This window comes from Podarcis vaucheri (genome assembly GCF_965113315.1).
Source record: "Podarcis vaucheri genome assembly, chromosome: 14".
Classification (NCBI taxonomy): domain Eukaryota; kingdom Metazoa; phylum Chordata; class Lepidosauria; order Squamata; family Lacertidae; genus Podarcis; species Podarcis vaucheri.
Window position 1 is genome coordinate 45,760,065 of NC_138752.1, and position 24,903 is coordinate 45,784,967.

At 46.9% G+C, this 24,903-nt stretch overlaps 1 protein-coding gene across 7 annotated transcripts; it reads right to left on the reverse strand.

Annotated features, from left to right (window-relative positions):
- Positions 1-403: 403 nt before the first annotated feature.
- On the reverse strand, positions 404-24,512 carry ARPC1B (actin related protein 2/3 complex subunit 1B). 7 transcript variants are annotated; one of them, XM_082199864.1, is made up of 11 exons: positions 23,600-23,650; positions 22,618-22,695; positions 11,889-11,963; positions 9,964-10,068; positions 8,942-9,164; positions 8,460-8,567; positions 8,063-8,269; positions 6,505-6,580; positions 5,275-5,474; positions 2,936-3,026; positions 404-692 (listed from the first exon to the last, which is right to left on the reverse strand). In XM_082199864.1, the coding sequence occupies exons 3-11, from the start codon at positions 11,950-11,952 to the stop codon at positions 654-656; spliced, it is 1,113 nt and encodes a 370-aa protein (XP_082055990.1). In that variant the 5' UTR covers positions 11,953-11,963; positions 22,618-22,695; positions 23,600-23,650; the 3' UTR covers positions 404-653. The 7 variants fall into 7 exon arrangements, with proteins under 7 accessions (XP_082055990.1, XP_082055992.1, XP_082055988.1 ...); XM_082199866.1 differs by lacking the exons at positions 22,618-22,695; positions 23,600-23,650 and adding an exon at positions 24,378-24,512; XM_082199862.1 differs by lacking the exon at positions 22,618-22,695 and having other exon boundaries at positions 23,600-23,725.
- Between the last annotated feature and the right edge of the window lie 391 nt (positions 24,513-24,903).

A 24,903-nucleotide genomic window follows, 5' to 3' on the forward strand; every position in this document is an offset into this window, starting at 1 on the left:
TGGCATTGAGAGATAATATTCTAGGCCCAACGGGGGTGGGGGGTGAAGATAAGTGATCAGTCACCGGGTTTAGATGGCAGCCACTTGAGAGTTCTTAAGAAATTCAAATGCGAAACTGTTGAGCTAACAAAAATAGGCAGTTTGTCCTTCATCTCAACCTCCATACATGAGGACTGGAAAGCAGTAAATGTAACACACAATTTTAAAAAGGGGATCCAGGGACAATCTTGGAAATTACAGGCTGGTTAGTTTAATGTCTGTCCCCAGAAAACGGGTGGAAATCATTGCTAAAGATAAAATAACCATTCAATAGGATTTACTTTTAATCAGTTGGAAATGGTTAGGGTTGTGCTGATGGTCTCTCCTGGTGGTAGGAGAGGGGGAGATGGAAGTTTTGCTATGCTAACTGTGACCAGCATCTCTTTATTGAACACTGTTAACAGTTATCAACCTGTTTTCCACTGGCGACACAGAAAATCTGCCCAACTTGTAGTTGGTGGGATTGTCATTTTAGGTATGTGGGATTGCAGGAACGAAGCAGGTTGTATCGGGTAAGGAAGCAAAAGCTGGTAGTCGGGGGTCTTCTGCCCTGCCCACCCCAGACTCCAGTGAGGCGGAAGCGCTGCTGAGATGAATAATTCTTCAGTCCTTTTCTACTTGATCCGCAGGCCCTTCATAGCAGACTCCAAGCTCTGAAATGAAAACGTAGGTTTGTCAGAAGAAAAATGGCATTCTGGCTGAGGAAAACCTAAAAAGTCGTTAAAGGATTGTCAAAACACCCAGAAATGGGCCAAACAGAGCCACTGAAACACCTGCTCCAGGAAAATATTCACAAGGTATTGCTCAGGACCGACCATGCCCAGGAGAAAGGCCTCTGGTTTCTTCAAGAAGGTATATTTAAATACCTTTTTCATTTCATTATATATCATCTCCCAGAAAGCCTTAATCCTTGGGCACGTCCACCAAAGGTGAAAGAATGTACCTTCAGTTTCTTTACATTTCCAACATTTATTATCGGGCAAGTGATAGATTTTTGCAAGCTTGACTGGTGTCATGTACCACCTGTAAATCATTTTCATAATATTCTCTCTTAGGGCATTACATGCCGTAAATTTCTTACCTGTGGTCCACAACTGTTCCCAGTCAGCAAACATAATGTTATGTCCAACATCTTGTGCCCATTTAATCATAGCAGATTTCACCGTTTCATCCTGAGTATTCCATTTCAACAGCAAGTTATACATCTTTGACAAAATCTTAGTTTTAGGTTCTAGCAGTTCTGTTTCTAATTTTGATTTTTCCACCTGGAAGCCAATTTTCTTGTCCAAATTATATGCCTCCATTATCTGATAATAATGAAGCCAGTCTCACACTTTATCTTTTAATTTCTCAAAACTCTGCAGTTTCAATTTGTCTCCTTCTTGTTCCAAAATTTCCCAATATTTCGGCCATTTGGCCTCCATATTGAGCTTTTTCTGAGCCTTTGCTTCCATCGGTGACAACCACCTTGGGGTTTTATTTTCAAGTAAGTCCTTATATCTTATCCAAACATTTAACAATGCTTTCCTAACAATATGGTTTTTAAATGCTTTATGTGCTTTAACCTTGTCATACCACAAATATGCATGCCACCCAAAAACATTATTGAAACCTTCTAAATCCAAAATGTCTGTGTTCTCAAGAAGCAGCCATTCTTTCAGCCAGCAGAATGTTGCTGATTCATAATAAAGTTTAAGGTCTGGCAGGGCAAATCCACCTCTGTCCTTTGCATCAGTTAATATTTTAAATTTTATCCTGGGCTTCTTGCCCTGCCAGACAAATCTAGAAATGTCTCTCTGCCACTTCTTGAAACAGTCCATTTTGTCCAAGATTTGCAATGATTGAAACAAAAATAACATTCTTGGCAATACATTCATCTTTATAACAGCAATCCTACAGGGTGTATTCAAGCCCTGGGGACGTGCCGAAAATAATAGCTTGATCCCAGGGGTGATATATCACGTTGCAATGGGAGCATACATTGTGTATGTCTCATGGCTTCAGATTGCAGGAAGTGTATTTCTTAAAGACTTTGCCAAATTAAAAAAGAAGCAATCCCAAAGGAAGGTAAAGAGTTGGGCATGGGTCCATTTAATTAAACCTCTTAAGGGCTGTTTCCAGAGAGCAGGGGTGGGAAACCTCAGGTGCAGGAGCTGAATGCATCCCTTTGTGGACCTTGAGACTTTCTCCCCAAGCCCCAGGGGTCATCTAGCCCAACCCCCTGCAATGCAGGAATTTCAACCCAAGCATCCGTGACAGGTGGCTATCCAACCTCTGCTTAAAAACTCCAGAGTCCACCACCACTTGAGGGAGCCCGTTCCCACTGTCAAGCAGCTCTTACTCTCAGAAAGTTATTCCTGACCATGGGTAAGCAAACTAAGGCCCGGGGGCCAGATCCAGCCCAATCGCCTTCTAAATCCGGCCTGCAGACAGTCTGGGAAACAGCGTGTTTTGACATGAGAAGAATGTGTCCTTTTATTTAAAATGCATCTCTGGGTTACTTGTTTGGCCTGCCTGGTGTTTTTACATGAGTAGAATGTGTCCTTTTATTTAAAATGCATCTCTGGGTTATTTTGGGGCATAGGAAATCGTTCATTTTATTTTATTTTTCAAAATATAGTCCGGTCCCCCACAAGGTCTGAGGGACACAAGGTCTGAGCTGCATGTGGCCCTGAGAAGGTTGCCCAGAAGGCAATGTGGCCCCTCAGGCTTAAGAAACAATTTCCCATCCTTGCCATTAGGAGGTGATGCTTTTTGTAGTGACCATCCAAAGTCTTCCTCTGGTGCAACTCCTTAGTGAGCATCTTCACATACTAAATGCAAATGGTGTGACCACTAGTCTATTAGGGCAAAAACTGCATCTTCCCCACCCCCCACCCAGCCTTTTTTTGCTTACCTTGATGTCCCATAGGCTCATTCCTCCGTCCATTCCTGTGGTGCAGAACTTGGAGCAGCTGCCTTTCCCACCAGCAATCACAGATATTTGGCTGAAAGGGAAGACAAGACAACTGTGGGTGTTAATTGCCAAACTAGGACTGCTCAAAGCAGAGGGGAAATTGTACGGGACTACAGAGAATGATTGCCAACCTAGCAGTTCAAAAGCACGCCCAAAAGTGCAAGTAGATAAATAGGTACCGCTCCGGTGGGAAGGTAAACGGCGTTTCCGTGTGCTGCTCTGGTTTTGGTGTTCGGTTGCACCAGAAGCAGCTTAGTCATGCTGGCCAAATGACCCAGAAAAACTGTCTGCGGACAAACGCCAGCACCCTTGGCCTGTAAAGCGAGATGAGCATCGCAACCCCAGAGTCGTCTGCAACTGGACTTAACTGTCAGGGGTCCTTTACCTTTTTTTTACAGAGGATGAAGGGTTTTCAGACCAAAGGCAGGGGATAGTTCTAAGGGTGGGGCCTTTTCCACCATAGCACGCCCCCATTAGGAAATTCTACCCCCAAAGAGGTGAACATGAAAACTTGCTTTGAATCGAGTCACATCTTTTGTCTCTCCAGGGACTCAAGACATGGATTTCCCCCTGCCCTACTTGGGAGATGCCAAGGATTGGGGCCTTCCTTCTGCATGCAAAGAGGATTTTTTACCACTGAACCACAGCTCAGCTCAGCCAAGATAGTGACCTGGATGAGGTAGGATCTTTTCCCGAGTTACGGGCCTGGCTTACATCAGGAAATTCAGAAATTTGGCTAACAATACAGTCATACCTTGGTTCTTCAACACCTTGTGACTCGAACATTTTGGCCCCCAAATACCGCAAACCCAGAAGTGAGTGTTCCAGTTTTTTTGAAGCCGAATGTCCAATGCAGCTGACACTGCTTCCAATTGGGTGCAGGAAGCTTCTGCAGCCAATCGGAAGCCGCACCTTGGCTGTCAAACATTTTCGGAAGTCGAGCGGACTTCCGGAACGGATTCCGTTCGAGAACCAAGGTACGACTGTATAGTGGGAAGGTGCATTTTTTTATTGCCTACAAAGTTTTGAGCAGGCAGCTGAAAGTTGAAACAGAAAGCACCTGCCAATTCTACTGGCAGAAAGTTCCACAGGACTGGGCCAATGACCCTGAAGGATCTTAGTTTCTTGTTGTCAGGTGAGCCTCGCCAACTTGGGGAACCAACTAACGACGCTCCTGCAGGCATTTTCAGTGATGGAGCTGGGATGTCGGGGTTCAGGTGGTCCCTGGGGTTCCCTGGACCTCAGTTCTTCAGGGCTTTGTAAATTAATACAAGGACCTTGAACCTGGCTTGGTAGTAAATGGGTAGCCAGGTGTCACATGCTGCTGGGCCAAATGTCCCCTCCAGCAGTCTGGCTGACGCATTTGCACCAGCTGGAGCTTATGCACCAGGTCCAAGGTCAGCCCCACATTACAGTAATCCAGCCTCAAGTTTGCCAGTGCATGGACTAAGGTGGTCAGGCTATCCCTGTCCAGGAACAGCAGTAGCTGGCGAACCAGACAAAGCTGGTAAAAGGCACTGCTAGCCATAGAGGAGTGCCCTCTGGTGTCAAAGATGTATCTTGGAGCACCTCCAATACACGCACTTGCTCCTTCTAGACTCCATCTAGAGCAGGTAAATTGCCTGCCTCCCAAACATGCAATCTACCCAACCTCTGTCCTCCCAGGATTCAAGCAGTTTATGTCTAGTGGCGGACCAACATTTTGGGGGCCCTGAAGCTTGAAGAGTCATGGGGCCCCCTTGGCAACCAGCAACAAGGTCTGGTTACCTTCTTGAATGGGGTTGTTCCATGACAGATCACCACACCTTTACAACACCTGAGCTACCAACTCCAAAACTTTGGGGTTGTTGAAACGTAGACAACAAAACATGAATCAATTGGAGATGTGCGACTCAAATTTGGTTTAGTTGCCCTAGAATTTTGCAGCCATGTGGCTCCAGGACGAGAGGCCCTGAAGTTTGGGCTTCGTTCTTTCATACCAGATCTGCCCCATTGCCTGGTGAATTCAGAGAGGATCTCAACAAGAACTGGGGAAAGATGACCCTTCCATTGAACGTACGGAGCTGCCTTATACCCAGCCAGTCCATGTATCCCAGTGTCATTTGACTGGTCACGGCTTTCCGAAGTCTCAGAACAGGGGAGCTGGGGCAGTCTTTTCCCTGCAGCTGCTGGCGGGTCTCTTAGATCAGGCTGGATCTGGCCTTGCACGCCTGCGGCTGCGGTTCTGCAATGTTATCTTGTTTAATTTGCAGAGGGGCAGAGCCCACGGGAGAACTTACCTGATGCTGTTCTTGTGGAGGGTGTCCAGAGTGGCGTTGCTGGTGGTGTCAGAGCTGGCTTTCTTATCCAGGTTCTGGAAGCGCTCACGAGCCGTGAGGCCACGCTGGGTGCCCTGCTTGGGGAGGTCCAGCTTCCCCCCGAAACTCAGCGAGCCCTGCTGCTCGTCATAGGTGAACAGCATCGGACAGCAGTCGTGGCCCTGGGGGGAGGCAAGCAGGGGTCAGGGCCTTGGAGGCTTTTCATCAGCAACGTCCACTCCCAAGGGTCCAAAGCGCTCTCAATATTCCTCCCACAACAGGCCTGTAGGGTAGGCCACTAATAAAAATATATGATAATTATGAGATTACAGTGGTACCTCGGGTTACAGATGCTTCAGGTTACAGACGCTTCAGGTTACAGACTCTGCTAATCCAGAAATAGTACCTCGGGTTAAGAACTTTGCTTCAGGATGAGAACAGAAATCGTGTGGTGGCAGCAGGAGGCCCCATTAACTAAAGTGGAACCTCAGGTTAAGAACAGTTTCAGGTTAAGAACAGATCTCCAGAACGTATTAAGTTCTTAACCCGAGATACCACTGTATCTATGTACATGCCACTTTGCAAGGAACAGAATAGAGCAAGTCCCTGGCCCCAAGGGGCTTACAATCTGGATAACACCGCAAGGGGGAGCAACAGAAGACAGGGAAGGAAATTGAGCCCGAGGATAAACAGAGGTGAAATCTGCAGAATGACTATGAAGGGTTCCAAATGCACCAGGCATGGCTGACAATATTTTGAAGTTAAGTGAACGGACAAACATTATTACCATCTAAAGAGGCCAGGGCAGCAGCATTAAGAGAATTCAAGTCAAGAGTCTAAAATTGCCCAACTGCACCACTAGAGGTCATAATACTGTCACTACAAAGATTAGTGGATGCGCTTGTGTGTTGGCTGTAAGCAGTGCTTTTTTTCTGGGGGTACGCAGAGGTATGCATACCCTTAAACATTTTGTGAATCTAAGTTTGGCCTCATTGAGGGGCAGTATTTCAATAGGAGTTGGAAAATGAAAGTACCCCTAAACATTTTATTAGAAAAAAAGCACTGGTTAGAAGAATGCAATTGCCCACTTGCGGACTGTAATGACACGGTCCAGGCAGGACTATACCACATACCATTGCTCCACATAGGAATGGGGCCCGAATCTTCACTGGGCAAATAAACACTTGGAAAGAGTTATGGTACATGACTTACCGCGGCCACCAGGCTGTTCTCAGTGATGAACGTCACAGCCAGGAGAGGCAGAGTTTCCGTGGACAGGCAGGCCACACTGAAGGGAAGGACGAGGCAAGGGTGGTTAGCACAGATTAGCTGCTTTACAGCCCCTTAGTGGCTAGGCCTATCATAAAATTCAGCCCATGTTCTGGGTTCCCACTCCCTATCGTTGGGAGATGAGGCTGTGGGTTTGGAGGAGGGACAGAAGAGGAAATTGACCTTGGAGCCAACCCCTGGCATGCCTAGAAGTTTTGGCGTAAGAGGCAATTGTTCTGTCAGCACCTCTCCAACCTGAACAGGCCAAGCTGCCCTCCTCTTACTCGGAGGACAACAACCCAGAAATCCCAGTGGAGCAATGCTTTCCCTCAGTCCACTGGAGTCAATGACTGCTGAAGCAGACTAAGGACCCTCTAACTGAAGAGACTTCTCTCCCTAGAGGAAGAGGGAACCACGCTGATGGACAGTCTGTGGCTGAAGCAACGTTTGAGCTTTTCTCAACCACTGTTTGAGCTCTCTGAGGCGCTGTCCAGGGTCCTGCCTCCACCCTGAACCTCTACCTTGTTTGAACCATCACATTTCCATTGGGGGCAGATCCACACCACTGATTTAAGACCCATTCAATGTGCATGACCTCACCTTAGGAGTTTTCCCCCTCCCACAGCTACCATTCCCATTTTGCCCACAATACACTGGACCCAGGAGGTGGTTTCTCACTCTACCGCCCATACAGGAAAGATACATCTCCCCAGCAGAGAAGGTAACCATTTCAGTGACTCAATGAAGTCACCATTTTTTTCTCTTTTGGCGGCCAAAAAGATCAGAAAGAAGAAAATGGACGATATAGCACTGAGCTATAAGGGAGACGCAGAGATCTAAATAGAGACTTTGTATGTGTTTGTTTTTGGTTCAGATTTGTCAAGGTCAATGGCTAGTACAATGAAGTTATTTGGATGTGGAGATGACCTTTAAAGCCCTAAACGGCCTCGGCCCAGTATACCTGAAGGAGCGTCTCCACCCCCATCGTTCTGCCCGGACATCGTGGTCCAGCTCCGAGGGCCTTCTGGTGGTTCCCTCACTGTGAGAAACCAAGGTACAGGGAACCAGGCAGAGGGCCTTCTTGGTAGTGGCACCCGCCCTGTGGAACCCCCTCCCACCAGATGTCAAAGAGAAAAACAACTACCAGAGTTTTAGAAGACATCTGAAGGCAGCCCTGTTTAGGGAAGCTTTTAATGTTTAACAGACTATTTTATTTTAATATTCTGTTGGAAGCCGCCCAGAGTGGCTGGGGAAACCCAGCCAGATGGGCAGGGTACAAATAATAAATTATTATTACCATTCCCAGCACACTTAGTAAGCTACAGAGCCCAGAACTCTTTGTGGGAAGTCGTGTGTGTTTACACAGGGGCTGAACGAGCATGGAGCGGATCTGCTCAGAGTCTCGGGATCAACTCATCCCAAGGAAGCAAAGTCCCTGCAGCCAGCTGGGCCAGGCCGGTTCATGGGAAACTCTGAACCCCCACCCAATAGCCCAACTTACGCCATCTTCTTGTTGGCATCCGCAAGGCAGATGGTGCTGTCGTGGCTCACCCATGCCACGCGGCTGCCACTCCCAGAGAAGCAGATGCTGTGGACCCAGCCGCAGCTGCTGCCCGACTCAAACATGAGCTCTCCAAACGGCATCTTGGATCCCCAGGGGGTCGGCGAGGGCCGCTCCTCAACCTCTTTGATGTAAGCAGAGAAAATCCTACAGGGCAGGAGGGAGAGGAGAGGTGGGAGGGAGGGTGAAAGCATGTTACTGGAGGGCCTATCAAAGCTAGACAAGGAGCAGATCCGGTCAAGGCCTGGAAGGGAGGCTGTCCAACAGCCCCCCCCCCCACCGCCCCAAACACATTCTGAAGTCATACGTTGGATGCAATCCAGGATATTTGCCTCACCTGCATTTGAAATCGCAGGATCCAGCCGCCAAGAGAACGTTGTTAGGGTGCCAGTCAAGGCTAAGGATTGTCGATCGAATGGGCTTCTTGATATGTTTACAAACCCACCTAGGAGAGGCAGCAAATATGAGGGACAAGACAGTAATCATAGCAAGCAAGTAAGCAAGCCTTTCTTATTGAAAAACAAAAATAAGTGAAGCAGCAGCTGAGGCTTTGAGCAGTTCACACTCAATGCAGGAAGGGGTCCAACGCAGGCAAAGCTCGATTGGGTCAGGGCCACCAAATTCCATATATATATCCATTTATAATGGATTGAGATTCCTGCCTTGCAGGGGAGCTTGGGCTAGATTACCCTCCCTCCTAACTCTACAATTCTATGATTCTATTCTTCTTCAGATGGGTGGGGTATAAATAATAATTTATTTATTATTATTGTTGTTGTTGTTGTTGTTATTCCTCCTCTGCTCCTTGGCAAGACTCACCAGTCATTCTCTTGCTCAAAGTAGCAGATGGAGATGAGCCTCGAGCCGCTGCCGACCGCAAACTTGTTCTCTTTGGGAGACCACTTCACGCAGCGAGCAGCACGGTTGATCCGCAGAATGACCAGCGTCGGCTTCCACACGTTGCCCTTCAGGGTCCACACGTAAGCGTTGCGGTCTGTCCCACAGGTCACGATGCGGTTGCTGTCGGGGGCCCAGTCAATGCCTGCAAAGGACACAATAGATCAGAGGACCAGAAGGCAGGCCTCGATTACAAGGGTTGCTGAATTTAGAATCATAGAATCATAGAGTTGGAAGAGACCACAAGGGCCATCGAGTCCAACCCCCTGCCAAGCAGGAAACACCATCAGAGCACTCCTGACATATGGTTGTCAAGCCTCTGCTTAGAGACCTCCAAAGAAGGAGACGCCACCACACTCCTTGGCAGCAAATTCCACTGTCCAACAGCTCTTACTGTCAGGAAGTTCTTCCTAATGTTTAGGTGGAATCTTCTTTCTTGTAGTTTGGATCCATTGCTCCGTGTCCACTTCTCTGGAGCAGCAGAAAACAACCTTTCTCCCTCCTCTATGTGACATCCTTTTATATATTAGAACATCACCCCTTAACCTCCTCTTCTCCAGGCTAAACATGCCCAGCTCCCTTAGCCGTTCCTCATAAGGCATCGTTTCCAGGCCTTTGACCATTTTGGTTGCCCTCCTCTGGACACGTTCCAGTTTGTCAATGTCCATCTTGAACTGTGGTGCCCAGAACTGGACACAGTACTCCAGGTGAGGTCTGACCAGAGCAGAATACAGTGGCACTATTACTTCCCTTGATCTAGATGCTATACTCCTATGCATTTAACGGCGGATTCATCAACAAATAAACAGTGTTTTGTTTTTTAAAAAAGGCAATGGCACAGTTAAGTAATGTTAGGCATAATAGCCTTACAGGGGTTATGGTTCTTTAGAAAGGTTGTGTGTGTGCCGTTTCGCACACCAGAAGAGGAATTGAAAGGTCCTCACCTGTCACCTGCCCATTGTGCTCCTTCAGCTCATGGACTTTGTTCCATTTTGTCCCATCTTTCTTGTAGATGTGAACTTCGTGGTTGTTGGGACAGATGGCAAGCTCTGCGGAACAGAAGGCGGGGAAGAGTTTGTGCACATGTTGCGTATTTTGAGTTCTGCCAAGCTTTCGGAGGCTGAGGGCACATTTGGGAGTTGTGGGGGTATGCCCAGAACACCAGTCACAAATGGTCAGGAAGGACTTTTGCCCTGAGCTGTTAGGTCCCTTCCAGCTCTTCCAAAGTTATTTAGCTCCTGACGCTGCTACAAAACATGTGGTTCTGATTTGCAAATGGGCCATGATTTCAAGGGATGCATCTGCTCATGTGAACTAGCCCTAGGAAAAGGTAGAGAGCAACATCTTCACTTGAGTACTCTACAGCCTCTTCCCAAGTACCCGAGAGCCTCGTTTCTCTTCCCACCTCCCCATATCTGGAAAGGAGAGGCTGCGTAACACACCACACGTTTAAAGCACATGGCTCCCCCCCCCCCAAGAATTGTGGGAACTGTCATTTGATGGTGCTGGTAATCGTGTCTCGGGAAAGGTTAAGCTTTGGTTCCCGGGAATCTCTAGGGAGGAAGCCATGTGGTTTAAATATGCTTCAAGTGTTGTTATGTTTATATTCCTGGGGACAATCATGCAAATTGCAGCAGTTCTTTCAAAACCCCACAGCTGGGGAGCAGGAAGTCCTGCTGGCCGCAATCTGCCAGGGCGTTCTGCTGACCCGCAAACAATGGCTGTATTCTCTCTCGCCCCCACCATCCCACATCTATTCATGCAATGGGCAATCGCTCACATTCTCTTCTCTTGCAGTTGCTCTCAACCGAGGACTAGATTTGCTGCAAGAACCAGCAATCCAGGTAGTTCCCAATTAGCAGGTCAATTCTGTGTCCAGGGCAGCTGTCTTCCAGCTCCATCTAATATGCGGCCTGAGACCCCACCTGCCCGTGTACTGTCTAGCCAAAGTGGTGCATGCTCTGGTTATCTCCCACTTGGACTACTGCAATGCGCTCTACGTGGGGCTACCTTTGAAGGTGACCTGGAAGCTACAACTAATCCAGAATGCGGCAGCCAGACTGGTGACTGGGAGCGGCAGCCGAGAACACATAACACCAGTACCGAAAGATCTACATTGGCTCCCAGCACGTTTCCGAGCACAATTCAAAGTGTTGGTGCTGACCTTTAAAACGGCCTCGGCCCAGTATACCTGAAGGAGCGTCTCCAGCCCCAGCGTTCAACCCGGACACTGAGGTATAGCTCCAAAGGGCCTTCTGGGGGTTCCCTCACTACGAGAAGCGAAGTTACAGGGAACCAGGCAGAGGGCCTTCTCAGTAGTGGTGCCCACCCTGTGGAACGCCCTCCCATCAGATGTCAAAGAAATAAACAACTATCTGACTTTTAGAAGACATCGGAAGGCAGCCCTGTTTAGGGAAGTTTTTAATGTTAGATGTTTTATCGTGTTCTTAATATTCTGTTGGGAGCCGCCCAGAGTGGCTTGGGAAACCCAGTCAGATGGGCAGGGTATAAATAATAAATTGTTGTTGCTGTTGTTATAATTATTAACACTCGCTCCCCCTGCAGCAGGAGGGTGTAACCCCTGTGGTCCTCCACCGGCTGTTGGGACTCGCAACAACCATCAGCCTCAATGGTCAGCAGTTAAAGGATGTTTCTGGAAACAACTGGGGACATTTTGTTCTGACGGGCTTTTCCAGCTGGATGAATGAGTCTCTGACATAGTTACCCGTTTCGTGTTGTTTTCAACTTATTTTTCCTGGTTTCAGTGCTTCTGGTTTTTTGCTATTTTTACAATGCATTGCCTTGAGACGCTTGTGTGGAAAGTGATTACTAAAATTAAACAGTCATAATGCAAAAGGAAAGGGCTTACGGGTTCTGTCCTTGTTCCAGGCATGACAGCTGATTGGCTCCAGCAGGAAACTCTGATAAGCCATGGCTTCTCAACCTGTACAGAAAAAAAACAGTTAATTTTTCCTAAGTAACATATTTCAAAATAATTAAGGTTGGCTGCAAGTCTTGTGACCCCTTACCTGGGACCAAATCCCTTTGAGCTCAAAAGGGCTTAATTCTGCATAAGTCCTTTTGAGCTCAAAGCTTATAACAGGTATAAGATTGCACTGTAAATGTATTTATTTCTTATCCCGCCCTTCCTCCAAGAACCTAAGGCAACATAAATGGTCTCCTCTCTACCATCCCTATCCTTTACCCCCTAACAACCATGTAGGTCTGCCTGTTTACTAGGAGGAATCTGGACCAAACTGCTGGTGAGTTTTCATGACAATTAAAAAAAATAAAACCGCATCTTGCTGTACATATGTCAAGAACCGGATTTAAGAATGGAAAAATGAGAAATGGAAATTTCCTTACATTCCTAGTGGCGAGAGGACTTAAGTCCACTTTAATTGCACGGACCTAAATTTCCCACTACTGTATGTTCCTGAGTCCTTCCTGCTTAAATCCTGGCAGACTGGTACCCTTCGGCCTTTGGCTCAGAACGACTATTGAAAGGGAACAAGGCGGTTCTGATAACCTTTCAAAACAGGAAGCTGGCTTGAAAGAAAGAACAGATTTGAAGGGGCTCCCTCAACGTCAGCTCGTTAACTTTCACTCAGCCAGTTCCTACGGCTTGACCAAGTCAGACTGGCCACCAGGGCAATCAAGGACAGCAATTCATTTCCTTTGGTGATTGTATTAAATAAGCCATATTGGCAGGAGCAGCTACGGTCTAGCATCAGCCTTCCCTAACCTGCTGCTCTCCAGATGTTTTGGATCACAGCTTTCATCATATGCAGTCCACCACGGGCAAGTGCAAGGGAGAAGAAGAGGAAGAAGAAGAGTTTGGATTTGATATCCCGCTTTATCACTACCCTAAGGAGTCTCAAAGCGGCTCACAATCTCCTTTCCTTTCCTCCCCCACAACAAACACTCTTTGAGGTGAGTGAGGCTGAGAGACTTCAAAGAAGTGTGACTAGCCCAAGGTGCATGTGGAGGAGTGGGGAATCAAACCCAGTTCACCAGATTACGAGTCCACCACTCTTAACCACTACACCACACTGGCTCTCAAGGGAGGTGGAAGGTTGTAGAATCATAGAATTGTAGAGCTGGAAGGGACCCCAGGGTCATCCAGTCCAACCCCCTGCAATGCAGGGTTCTCAGCAAAAACATCCCTGACAGTTGGCCATAAACTCCTGCTTAAAAACCTCCAAGGAAGGAGAGTCCACCACCTCCCAAGGGAGACCGTTCCACTGCTGAACAGCTCTTACTACCAGAAAGTTCTTCCTGGTGTTTAGCCGGAATTTCCTTTCTTGTAGCTTGAAGCCATGGGTTCGAGTCCTACCCTCCAGCCTTGTGAAAGGCTGCCTCTCACCGACTGCAACCACAGTGCACTTGTATGTTTGTTTACTCAGGAGTAAACCCTCGCTATCTGCAGTAGGACTTACGGTCCTGTAAAGTACATGTAGGATTACAGCCCGTGTAGTCCTGCTCAGAACGACTTCCGCCCACGAGAATCCTTAGCGTGTGTGTATAATTAGAGAAGGAAGGCGGAAAGAGGAAACAGCTGCATCTTGATGAAGAGCAATTTGACAAACGCCATATAAGGCTAGAAACAGACCCGGCAGGAAGCATCAAAAGTGGAATCATAAGAGACAATTCTGTGGGTGGTGTAACACCAGGTCTGGGCTCTTCGGCTGGGTTCTGTTCAGTCTTGCTTTGTTCTAGCAAGAGGTTGTCTGACTGTGGCCAGAGGAATGGCGTAAGCTCCAACCAGGTGGTTCACGGAAAGGTTGTGGAAGGGAAAGGAGTCATAAACCTCCTTCATCAGCCCTCGTGGGAAGGAATGGCGCAGAATTTGCCTGCAGTTCATGTTTATAGACAACCTTCACTAATTCACACTTTCCAAAACAACAGATGAACTGAAACACCACCCTTCCTTCGAAATTCACACCTCTCCAAATTTTGCAATGCACATCCAAGTAATGTCTACAAAAATGCATACAGTTAATGAACATAATGGTGAACATACAAAAATGCATTGTATTAGGGGAAATTGCTTTGCAAAAATGCAGGTTTTGGGGGGAGGAAATGGACTAAAATGCTGGTGAATTTTCATGAGCACTTTTTTAAAGAAGAAGAAGAAGAAGAGGAGGAGGAGGAGGAGGAGGAGGAGGAGGAGGAGGAGGAGGAGGAGGAGGAGGAACAGACTGACATGAAAATGTGGAGAACTGAAGAATGGGAAAGCAAGAAACTGAAATTGGCGTATTTGCCAATCCCTGCTTGTGGATGTTTCACAAAGTGCTGGCCACTGGTGAGTGTGGCAAAAGTCGATGTGGCCAGAAACCCCTACCCATCTCTCCTTTGGGCAAGCAAGAGGGATTTTTCCACAGTTCAATGACACATTCTAATCAGCTGAAATCACCAGAGACTGCTGCTGCTGGCAGAGCCAAGTGTGGTTGGTGGTGTCTTTCAGGTGTGCCTTCCTGCCTGTCCTTCCCACATGAGCCCACTAGAGGGCAGCTGGCCAAAGGCCCCCTCACACCTGAACTCAGGTGTGAGCTTAGTTGTTCTGCCTCCACCTGGGCTCAAGCTTGCATGTTTGTAAATTAAGCAAATATTGCAAATACACTTTAATAAATCGCCAGTGGAGCGAGAGTTTTGCTTGAGTTTTTAAAGCTGATAGAGAATTCAGAGTTTCTTCTTCTTTTCTTTATTTTTGTTTCTATGTTTAAAAAATGCTTAGTATTTGATGCTGACTTCTGTATATTGTTGAATATTTCTCTGTATTTCATAAAAATAGCTTTTTTAAAAAAAAAGTCTCAATTGCTCTCCTTCATCTATAGGAGACGCTGCCCTGTAAAACTGTGCCCAGAAGTTCTCCTCTACACAAAACAGTGACAAAAGCAGCAACCACTTCTGGAAAAAAAGGAATAATCTTTACACAACTTTATACAAGGCATGGTTTGTCTGTCTCCAGTGGGAATTATGACCAACATCTTCCAGGCAGTGAAGTAATCATAGCTGCCAGACAACGAAACATATAGGGTACAAAATATGATGAAATCTCAACCGTACCCAATCCTAGAGGCTTGTTTGTGTGTAGGTGGAAAGCAGATTTATAGGGAAGGATTCCAACTTCCATCAGCCTTAGCTAGCACATCCAATAAACAGGAAAAGGCTGTGACTCAGCGGTAAAGCAGGTCTCTAGCAGAATGATCCACCCTCAGATGAGTCTCTCCATTGTATCTCTGCATGAGTTGCTGGAGATTCCGATGGACTTGGCTGAGTGTTAGTAGCTGTAAGGAGCAGGGAGCTGCAAGCTGGCTGAGTTCCCCCAGTGTCAGCCAAATCCCTGCTGGCTTGGATATGCAAAAAGCATGAGTTGCTGATCTCCTTCCAACCAGCCTCCACTGGGGGCAAGTAATTCTCTTACCTTGCTTGGAGGTTTCTAAGCAGAGGTTGGGTGGCCATCTGTCATGGATGCTTTAGTTGAGATTCCTGCATTGCAGGGCGTTGAACTAAGGGTCCCTTCCAACTCTACAATTCTATGATCGTCTGATTAATTAGACTGACAACATAATTGACTGCCCTCTAGGAGACTCCTACAGCGTCTCTTCATGAATCACAGTTCTGGTGGACCCATCTCCCTCCAGTTGAGAGAGAAATACCCAGATCAATAACTGACTCAGAAATATACACACACACACACATACCTCGGGTTACAGATCCTTCAGGTTGCACGTTTTCAGGTTGCACACCGCGCCGAACCCGGAGGTACCAGAATGGGTTGCTTCGGCGCTTGCATGCTTCAGCTTGCGCATGTGCAGAAGCACTAAATCGCGCTTTGCGCATGCACGCCAAATCGCAACCCGCGTGTGCGCAGACACGCGAACGTGCCTCCTGCATGGATCGGTTAAGTACTTAATTCGTTCCAGAGGTCCGTTCTTAACCTGAAACTGTTCTTAACCTGAAGCACCAGTTTAGCTAACGGGGCCTCCTGCTGCCACCGGAGCATGATTTCTGTTCTCATCCTGAAGCAAAGTTCTTAACCAGAGGTACTATTTCTGGGTAAGCGAGTCTAACCTGAAGCGTATGTAACCTGAGGTGTGTGTGTGTGTGTGTGTGTGTGTAAAAACAGGCTTCTCTGAAGGCAGGAACTTTCTCCCTTTTGGTTTAATAGAGGACTGCCAACTTTAATGCTGAAAAAACCAGCATACCTCACCTATCAGAAATTTGTGCAACCTTAGTTCTCTCTGGAAGCAGAACCCAATTGGGCCAGAGTGCCCCCTAGAGGGAAAAATGTCTCCTGTAGCCCCCCCTTTTTTTTTGCCCCGAAGCATGAAAATTAATCACTTTTTGCCTTTTTTATTCCAGCACACATGCTATTTTTTGCCACATCTCTGCTTGTGATAGAGTTGAGTCAGCGTCTAGCTTTTCCCTACAGAGCTTGTTCACTACAAAAGCACTCAAATGCGTTGGCACTGAGAACAGAACTTGCACATGGGCACCCAACGCCATGCATTTCCCCATAACTCATTTTTAAAAGAAAGCATGAAAAGGCTACGCTGGCCACATATTCCAAGTCAAGATGAGCTGGTTGTACATCAAGATAGGAGCAAATAATTGGGCCTAGGGGAGCCAAGTGCTGCCTTGTATAATGTTGGACTTCCATCTCTCCTAGCCAGCATGGTCAATAGCCAAGGCTGATGGGAGTTGTAGTTCAACGTCTAGAGCAGAGCTTTCCAAACTGTGTGTCACGATACGTTAAGTGTGTTCGGCTGCAGTTTGTAGATATGTCGCACAAACGCTCCCCATGCTCCTCCCGGGGCTGGAAAGGGCTCCGTTTAGCCTCCGGTTTGCTAGTAAAACTGAATGACTATGTTGTAAAATGATGTCTAAAAAGTGTGTCACCAACATGAAAAGTATGGAAAGTTCTGGTCTGGAAGACACCACACCTTGACCCCTATGACAGCCCAATTTCCTGCACCCCAAAGAGTCAGTTGAGTTGCCTTCCCTTAAAACGAACCTTTCGTAGAGCTTGTGACATTATATTAAATGCTCTAATGTGCAAATCCCAGATCCTTAATCTCCGCTAGGCTGTGTACACACTAGATACTTTTAAAGCACATTCAAAATGCATTCCTTCCTGCAAAGAATTCTGGGCACTGTAGTTTACCCCGCAGAGTTACCATTCCCAGCAACTCCTTAGCAGACTACAGAGCCCAGAATTCTCTGAAGGAAAGAATGTCTTTTGAATACGCTTTTAAAGTTATAGCATGCACCCGGCAAGCAACAGCAAATATTAAAACAAAAGAATCTCATGGCATCTTAAAGGCTTGCCATAGCCAGTAGATCTACCAAAATTAATAGATATGCCTCATTCATTTCAACAGGTCTACTCTGAGTAGGGCTTAGCTGGGTAAAACCCTAATTTATTTTTTCTTTTTTTCACCAGGGTGGGGGGGGGGGACTTCTGTAGACTAAAATCAACGGCAATACATGAATTACATTACATTTGATGGCTTTGATGACGTGGGCCTCTGCCGCCACCAATATTTTGTTTTTAAAGTGCCACATAGCTTTCTGCTGAGCTACTCCTTCCTTTTTTTACTTTTTAAACCCACAGTGCTGAACACACACATTTTTTTTAAGTACCTTGCACGTTGAGGAAGTGACCCAGCCGCAGCTGAAACACATCAGTCCTTGCTTAGAAATGTAATAATGCCTCTCAGCGAGAAAGTTACAGATAGGTAGCCGTGTTGGTCTGCCAGAGTCAAAATAAAAAAATTCCTTCCAGTAGCACCTTAAAGACCAACTAAGTTAGTTCTTGGTATGAGCTTTCGTGTGCATGCACACTTCTTCAGATACACGAAAGCTCATAGCAAGAACTAACTTAGTTGGTCTTTAAGGTGCTACTGGAAGGAATTTTTTTATTTTCTCAGCAAGAAACTGAGCCTGACTTCTCATCCTAATTCAAAGCAACCTTAAACAGGATTGTTTTAAAACACTGGAAGCTGCCTTATCCTAATTCAGACCATTGGTTCCTCCCATAATAATAATAATATTTTTTTATTTATACCCTGCCCATCTGGCTGGGTTTCCCCAGTATCTGGGTTTCCCCAGGTTTCCTAGTGTTGTCTGCACGGACTGGCAGCAGCTCTCCAGGATTAAATACAGGAAATATTTCTCAGCCCCACCTGGAGATGATGGGGAAGGGGAAGAAAACCTGCGTGCAAAGCAGATACTCTTCTCCAGATTTTTGTAGGGAATAGACACAAAACGTCAAAAGGCATCCAACACACACACAGAAAAACCCAGGTCTTGCTCGTGGGCATTCACAAGACTTTTCTTTTTCAGAGGGGAGACTATAAATATATAAGTGAGGAGCCGGCTTGTAAAACAAGAAAATCCTGAAAATATATATATATTAAAAATATATATATATTAAAAAAGGGGTTGCTGCAAACTGTAACACTGTTAGGGGTATACCACAGTGCCCAGAATTCTCTGAGGGAGAAAATGTGCTTGGAATGTGTTTTAAATGTACAGTGTGTATGTCTAATTTATGTTTCTTTTCTAAGTTTTTCTTTTTTAATGATACTTGTTTAAAAGGTCAATAAAGGACTCTATTTTCAAAAAAAAAAAAAAAGTGCTAATTTCTCCCTGCAAACGAGAGCAGCATTTTGCCTCATATCTCAGCTTCTGAAAACATGCTAGAAACTAACTTTTTTTAAGAAAAAACGAAAACTGGAAATGGGGAGATTGGTAGGGGGAGCGCAATTGCTTCCTCTTTGCTGCGCGAAAAGCAGCGTTGATTTCAGGGAGAAGCAAAGGGAGGGGAAAAACGCCACCAACACCCAGTTTAATAAAAAGTTCTCCCGCTAGGGCGCAGCTCTCTCTCCGAGGGGCGCACCTTGGAGGGGAGCAGTTTTCTTACACATTTTGCCCTCGCTTTATATTTTGACTTCTGTCGTTTCTGCGAGGCTTTTGAAAACCGAAGTCAGCCAAACATAACGATGAAAAACTGAGGCGGGGAGAGGGCGGGAGGAGTTTGCCTCGCCCGGGGCGCAAAAATATCCTGGTGGCGCCGAGAGAAGGGAGTCGGGGAAGCGGGGAAGCGGGGCCGGGGCGGCCTGGAGCCCCGCCAGAAGCAGCAGTAGCAGCAGCAGCTCCCTCCGTCGAAGGAGAAGGAGCCGCCGCCGCCACGTCGTGCGGGCATCTTGAGGGAGCCACTTACCTCGACGGCACCCGGCCAAAGCAGCCTGGCCTCTCCTGGCTCCGGGAAAAGGAGGCCCCGTCCGGCCGTCCGGCAGCCTGCTTCACGGACTCTGAGGCGTCGACGCGAACCGGCAGCCGCGCTTTTTTCCTCCCCTCCTCCTCCGCTCTCTCCGACTTCCCCTTTTCTCCTCAGCTCGAGAGGGAAGGGGGGGGGGAGGAGAGAAAATGTGGCCGCCACTTCCTTGCGTGGGTGTGGGGGGGGGGCCCTGCAGAGAGCGAAGAAAGAGGAGGGAGAGAGAGAGAAAAAAACGCGCCTTTTCCCTTCCAGAGACGAGAGGAGAAAAAGCCCGCAGGCCCGAAGCTCCCGCTTTGCGAAAAATAAATCCCAAGTTTTGCCTGAGAGAGGAGGAGGAGAGCATGGCTTTTAAGCTCTTTAAGCCAGTGTTTCTCAAACTTGGGTTCCTGTTGTTGGACTACAATTCCCATCATCCCTAACTAGTAGGACCAGCGGTCAGGGATGGTGGGAGTTGTAGTCCAAGGACACCTGGGGACCCAAGTTTGAGAAGCACTCACGCTGTTAATTTACAGGGAAATTAATTTCTAACAGGGAAAATTAGATATATTAAGGATCAAAAGTTTATTGATGACTGGGGGAAATTTGTGGGCTATCTGGAGAACAAATGTTTAGTAAACACAACGCTAGTGGGATTTAAAGAGGCACTGTAAAGCACTAATAAGTATTGCTTATTGGAAATAATGGGGACGCGGGTGGCGCTGTGGGCTAAAGCCTCAGCGCCTAGGGCTTGCCGATCGAAAGGTCGGCGGTTCGAATCCCCGCGGCGGGGTGCGCTCCCGTTGCTCGGTCCCAGCGCCTGCCAACCTAGCAGTTCGAAAGCACCCCCGGGGGCAAGTAGATAAATAGGTACCGCTTACCAGCGGGAAGGTAAACGGCGTTCCGTGTGCGGCTCTGGCTCGCCAGAGCAGCGTTGTCACGCTGGCCACGTGACTCGGAAGTGTCTTCGGACAGCGCTGGCCCCCGGCCAATAGATGTGAGATGGGCGCACAAACCCCAGAGTCTGGCAAGACTGGCCCGTTCGGGCAGGGGTACCTTTACCTTTACCTTTATTGGAAATAATGCATGAAGGAAGGCATAAATGGCAGTATGAACGATTGGAATGTGTTACAAAGAAACAAATATGAATGAATGTCAATGACGTTGTAGGAAGTCCAAAATGTATGAGATGTACTAAATACGGATAGAATGTATATACAATGGAATATTAATAAAATTTTAAAATGCAAAAAAAAAAAAAGAGAGAGAAGCACTTACGCTGCGTTCCTCAACCTGTGGTTCCCCCAGATGTTGGACTACAACTCCCATCATCCCTGAGCTCTGGCCTTGCTAGGTAGGGGTGGTGGGAGTTGTAGTTCAACAACATCTGGGGACCCACAGGTTGAGAAAGGCTGGCTTAAGCTCTTTGAAGAGTCCACACGCCTACAGCTGAAAGCACACGGTTTCCGCCAAAGAATTACCAGGAATTGTAGTTAAATGGGTGCTGGGAATTGTTGCTCAGCGCAGGAGGCAAACTACAGTTCCCAGGATTTGTTGGGCCCAGGGGTCGGGTGGAGAGAGGTTTGCATTTTTTTAATTGATCTCTTACAACAGATGTGCCGCTTGACCATAGAAAACCTCAAAGCAGATTACAAATAAATAAATACGAAGCCGTAAAATGATCACTGCAATCAATAATTGCATAACGCAGAAAGTTAAAACCGCAATAGAATAGAGCAAAATGAATTGAAACGCATACAGACTTTCTAACCGTCTGGGTAGGCTTGTCTAAATAAGAACATCTTCCGCAGGCATTGAAAGTACCGTATGTGCTTCAAATGTGCAATGTACTGTGTACATTCTGTGTACTTTAAATGTGCACATTTACTCTGCCCTCCCACCCACTGGTTTGGGATGTGGTGTACACATGGCTCAGATATCTAGCCTGTTTCTTCTTAGGGAAATACTGTGACTGGTTTCTCCGCAAAACCAGGTTCAATCCAAATTGAGACGAAGGATAACCTTGCTACAGTTAATTTTAAATTATTTTTTAGTCTGCTGCATTGTACACAGCCTAAGGCTGCATACACACCTTAGAGTTAAAGCACACACACACACCCCAAGATTACTGAGAACTATAGTTTACCTCTCACGGCGCTGTAGATCCCAGCACCTGGAAACTAGAGTCCCCTTTCAATGTATGGTAATGTACACAACCTAAACATCATAAAGGAATTGGCTGGCTGCTTACACATTGCTATGGCAGCCAGGAGGATATTGGTTATTTGGTGGGAGAGGAAAGAGATGGGGACTCTGTGGAACATGGTCTCCTTCAGTCATGGGCTCCTTCAGTCATGGGCTCAGGGAAACTGGGTTGCGCATCTCCAAATTGAGTTGGCCTCAGATGTGAATCGCAGTCGCTCTGGAATCTGCTCCCTACAGCAACTACTTTGTATTTTTGATAAGGCCAGTGTGACGTTAACATATATGAGAGAGTGCTGGAGGGGAAATAGTTAAATAGGTTGCACAGACAGGACCCAGGGGTGGAGTCAGTGGGTCTATAAAACTAGTTCTGGGAGGAGTTCGTTGGGAGTTGAGGGTGGGTAGTTGGTTGGATTGTGTGGGTTGGCTGGTTGGGAAAGGCAGTTGGTAATAGACAGTTAGGGCAGTTGGTCCTTGAGTGTGGGGGAGAGGTAGCAGAGATAGAGAGAGGAACATAAGACTAAGAAAGTAAAGAGGAACACCGTTTGGAATGCTGTAAAAGTTTTGTTTTATGTCTGAAATAAAATACAGTCTTCTTTATGAATTGAAAAGCTGACTAAGACTGAAGTGATTTTACCAGGGAGGACCTGGTTGGTGGCAGCAGATTAGTGGTGTACGGGTCAATAGTCCGTGAAATGACCGGGGGCTCCGTACGAACGCCACAGCCAGTCCTGCCCAGATTCCCCATACAAGTTTTATCTCAGGTGATATACTGCGCAACAACAACCCAACAGAGCCAACGACTAGGCTGACCGCTTACACATCCCCCCGAAAAGGAGGCACAATTTTGTACAAAATGGGCATGTACTAATTTACAGGTGTGTGGATGCAAATTTAGAAATAATTGGTATACTCTGAATGGAGAAAATAATTGCAGCCCATTGCAAGACCAGATAAGCCCTTCAAACAGAGAGGCGGGGAATGTTATATCTGGGGGCCATCTATCTAGCCTTTGGGAGACACCCCGGGACACCCTGTTCATTGACCCTGCCTCACACCCTCCTTGAGTATATATGCCCAGCTGGAATGTATCTTTTAATTATGACAATAAACTAGCCATCTGTGCACCCACCTTTGCCTCAGGCCCCACCCACCACAGGCACATTGCCCAGAAGGAGTGCGGGTTTCAGGCTGAGAAAGATTCCCACTTCTGGAAGACACCATCAAAAAGAGAGCTGTATGCACACATTCTATTCTTTAGATAGAATCATAGGATTGTAGATTTGGAGAAGACCACAGGGCTCATCTAGTCCAAATGTACTACAGTGGTACCTCGGGTTCCATATGCTTCAGGTTACAGACTCTGCTAACCCAGAAATAGTACCTCGGGTTAAGAACTTTGCTTCAGGATGAGAACGGAAATCGTGCAGCGGCGGCACAGCAGGCCCCATTGGCTAAAGTGGTGCTTCAGGTTAAGAACACTTTCAGGTTAAGAACAGACCTCCAGAACGAATTAAGTTCTTAACCCGAGGTACCACTGTACTGGCAAGCCAGATCCCACCCCCCATCTTATATTTGTGCAGCTGGTTCTTCCTGCCTAAGTGCAGTACATTTGTCCCTATGGAAATTCATTTTGTTAGTTTGAGCCCCATTCTCCAATCTGTTTAAGGTCACCTTGAAGCCCGGTTCTGTCCTCTGCAGCCTGGGTCACCCCTCCCAGCTTGGTGTCATCTGCAAATTTGGTGAGGATCCCCTCCAATTCCTTCACCCAAGCTGTTTAAAAAGACAACTGAACCACAAAATATTTTGTGATAAAAACGACAAATGGGGCAACCCCCCTGGCCCTCCAAGACAATGCTCCCCTCCTCCGCCACCACAAACATTTTCTCCGATGCTTGTTGGCACAAATTCCATTTCTCTCTGCAGTTTTACCTAAGACTGCAGCCCCTATAACCACCATTTACCAGGCAGGAAGTCCAATTCATGCAACACAGTGAGGTCTTCCTTCCAACTGAAAGAAATCACACAGGAAGGCCAAGCTACTTAAAGCATTAATTTGAAAGAAAGCTCTCAGCTACCGAAAGAAGTTACATTACTGTTTCATGCGAACTCACCTCCCCGTAAACTAGCAAAATAAATGCCAAAGGTCTTCTCTGCAGGGCACTTTCTCTCTCCACCCTGCCAGCTGCTGCTGTTCACTTCCTCCTCTGAGTTGGCCAATAGGCAGGACCTGCCCACCTCCTCCCCCCATCCCAAACCACCACTCCCTAGTCCACAGTAAAACCATTGAACAAGCGGAAACTGCTGCAGTTGCTAAACTTTGATGCAGCTCTAGGCTATGTGACAAGCACACAATATACTCTGATTCGGAGCCTCACGAAAAACTGCAGGGATCTTAAGCAATTATGGCGTTGCAGTAATCCCCTTTGCCAGAGTTGGAAAAAAGCTTAAGAAAAGAGCACTCAAAACGATCAAGGGCATGGAGCAATTTTGCTATGATTACAGGATTTAGGACATTTTCATCATGAGAAAACAAAAGAAGACAGAGTAGAAGTTTATAAAATTGTGCATAGAATTGTAGGTTTGGAGAAGACCACAAGGGTCCTCTAAGTCCAGGCTTCCTCAACCTCAGCCCTCCAGATGTTTTGAGACTACAATTCCCATCATCCCTGACCACTGGCCCTGCTAGCTAGGGATCATGGGAGTTGTAAGCCAAAAGCATCTGGAGGGCTGAGGTTGAGGAAGCCTGCTCTAGTCCAACCCTCTGCAATGCAGGAATCTCAGCTTTAGCATCCATGATAGATGGCTATCCAACCTCTGCTTAAAAACCTCCAAGGAAGGAGAGCCAATCACCTCCTGAGGGAGTCCATTCCAATGTTGAATAGCTCTTACCGTCCAAAGTTATTCCTGATTGTGGCGTTTGCCTCCTAGGATGGGTCAAGGAAAGGGTTAAAATGGGTGTGATGTGATTGGCCAGTGAGAATGCAAGGGGGGAGTAAATGATAGAGTGGGAGGTTTTGAAAAGTCAGTTGAGGTTTGGGAGTTGGGGTTTGGGAGTTGGGAGTTGAGGCTTGGGTGTTGGAGAAGGAAGAGGGTGGAATAGGCAGTGGGTTGGTCGAGTTGTATTGTGAGAGAGTGAGAGGAATTGTTAGGTTGAGGCAGACAGATAGATGGATTAATCAGTTTGGAGTTGTTAGGAACCAAGTGTAAGAAACTGACAAGAGAAAAATAAACCGAAACCATACGCTTATTCCTGCATTTAAAAATAAAATTTATTATTTATGTTAACAACTGTCTGGACTCCGTGTGTCCCCGTGAGATGCGGGGCGGTGGCAGCGAAGAAAGCAACCGCAGTGGTGGCACAGGGTCAATAGACCGTGAAACGTCCGGGAGCCCTGTGTGATCTCCACACTGATGT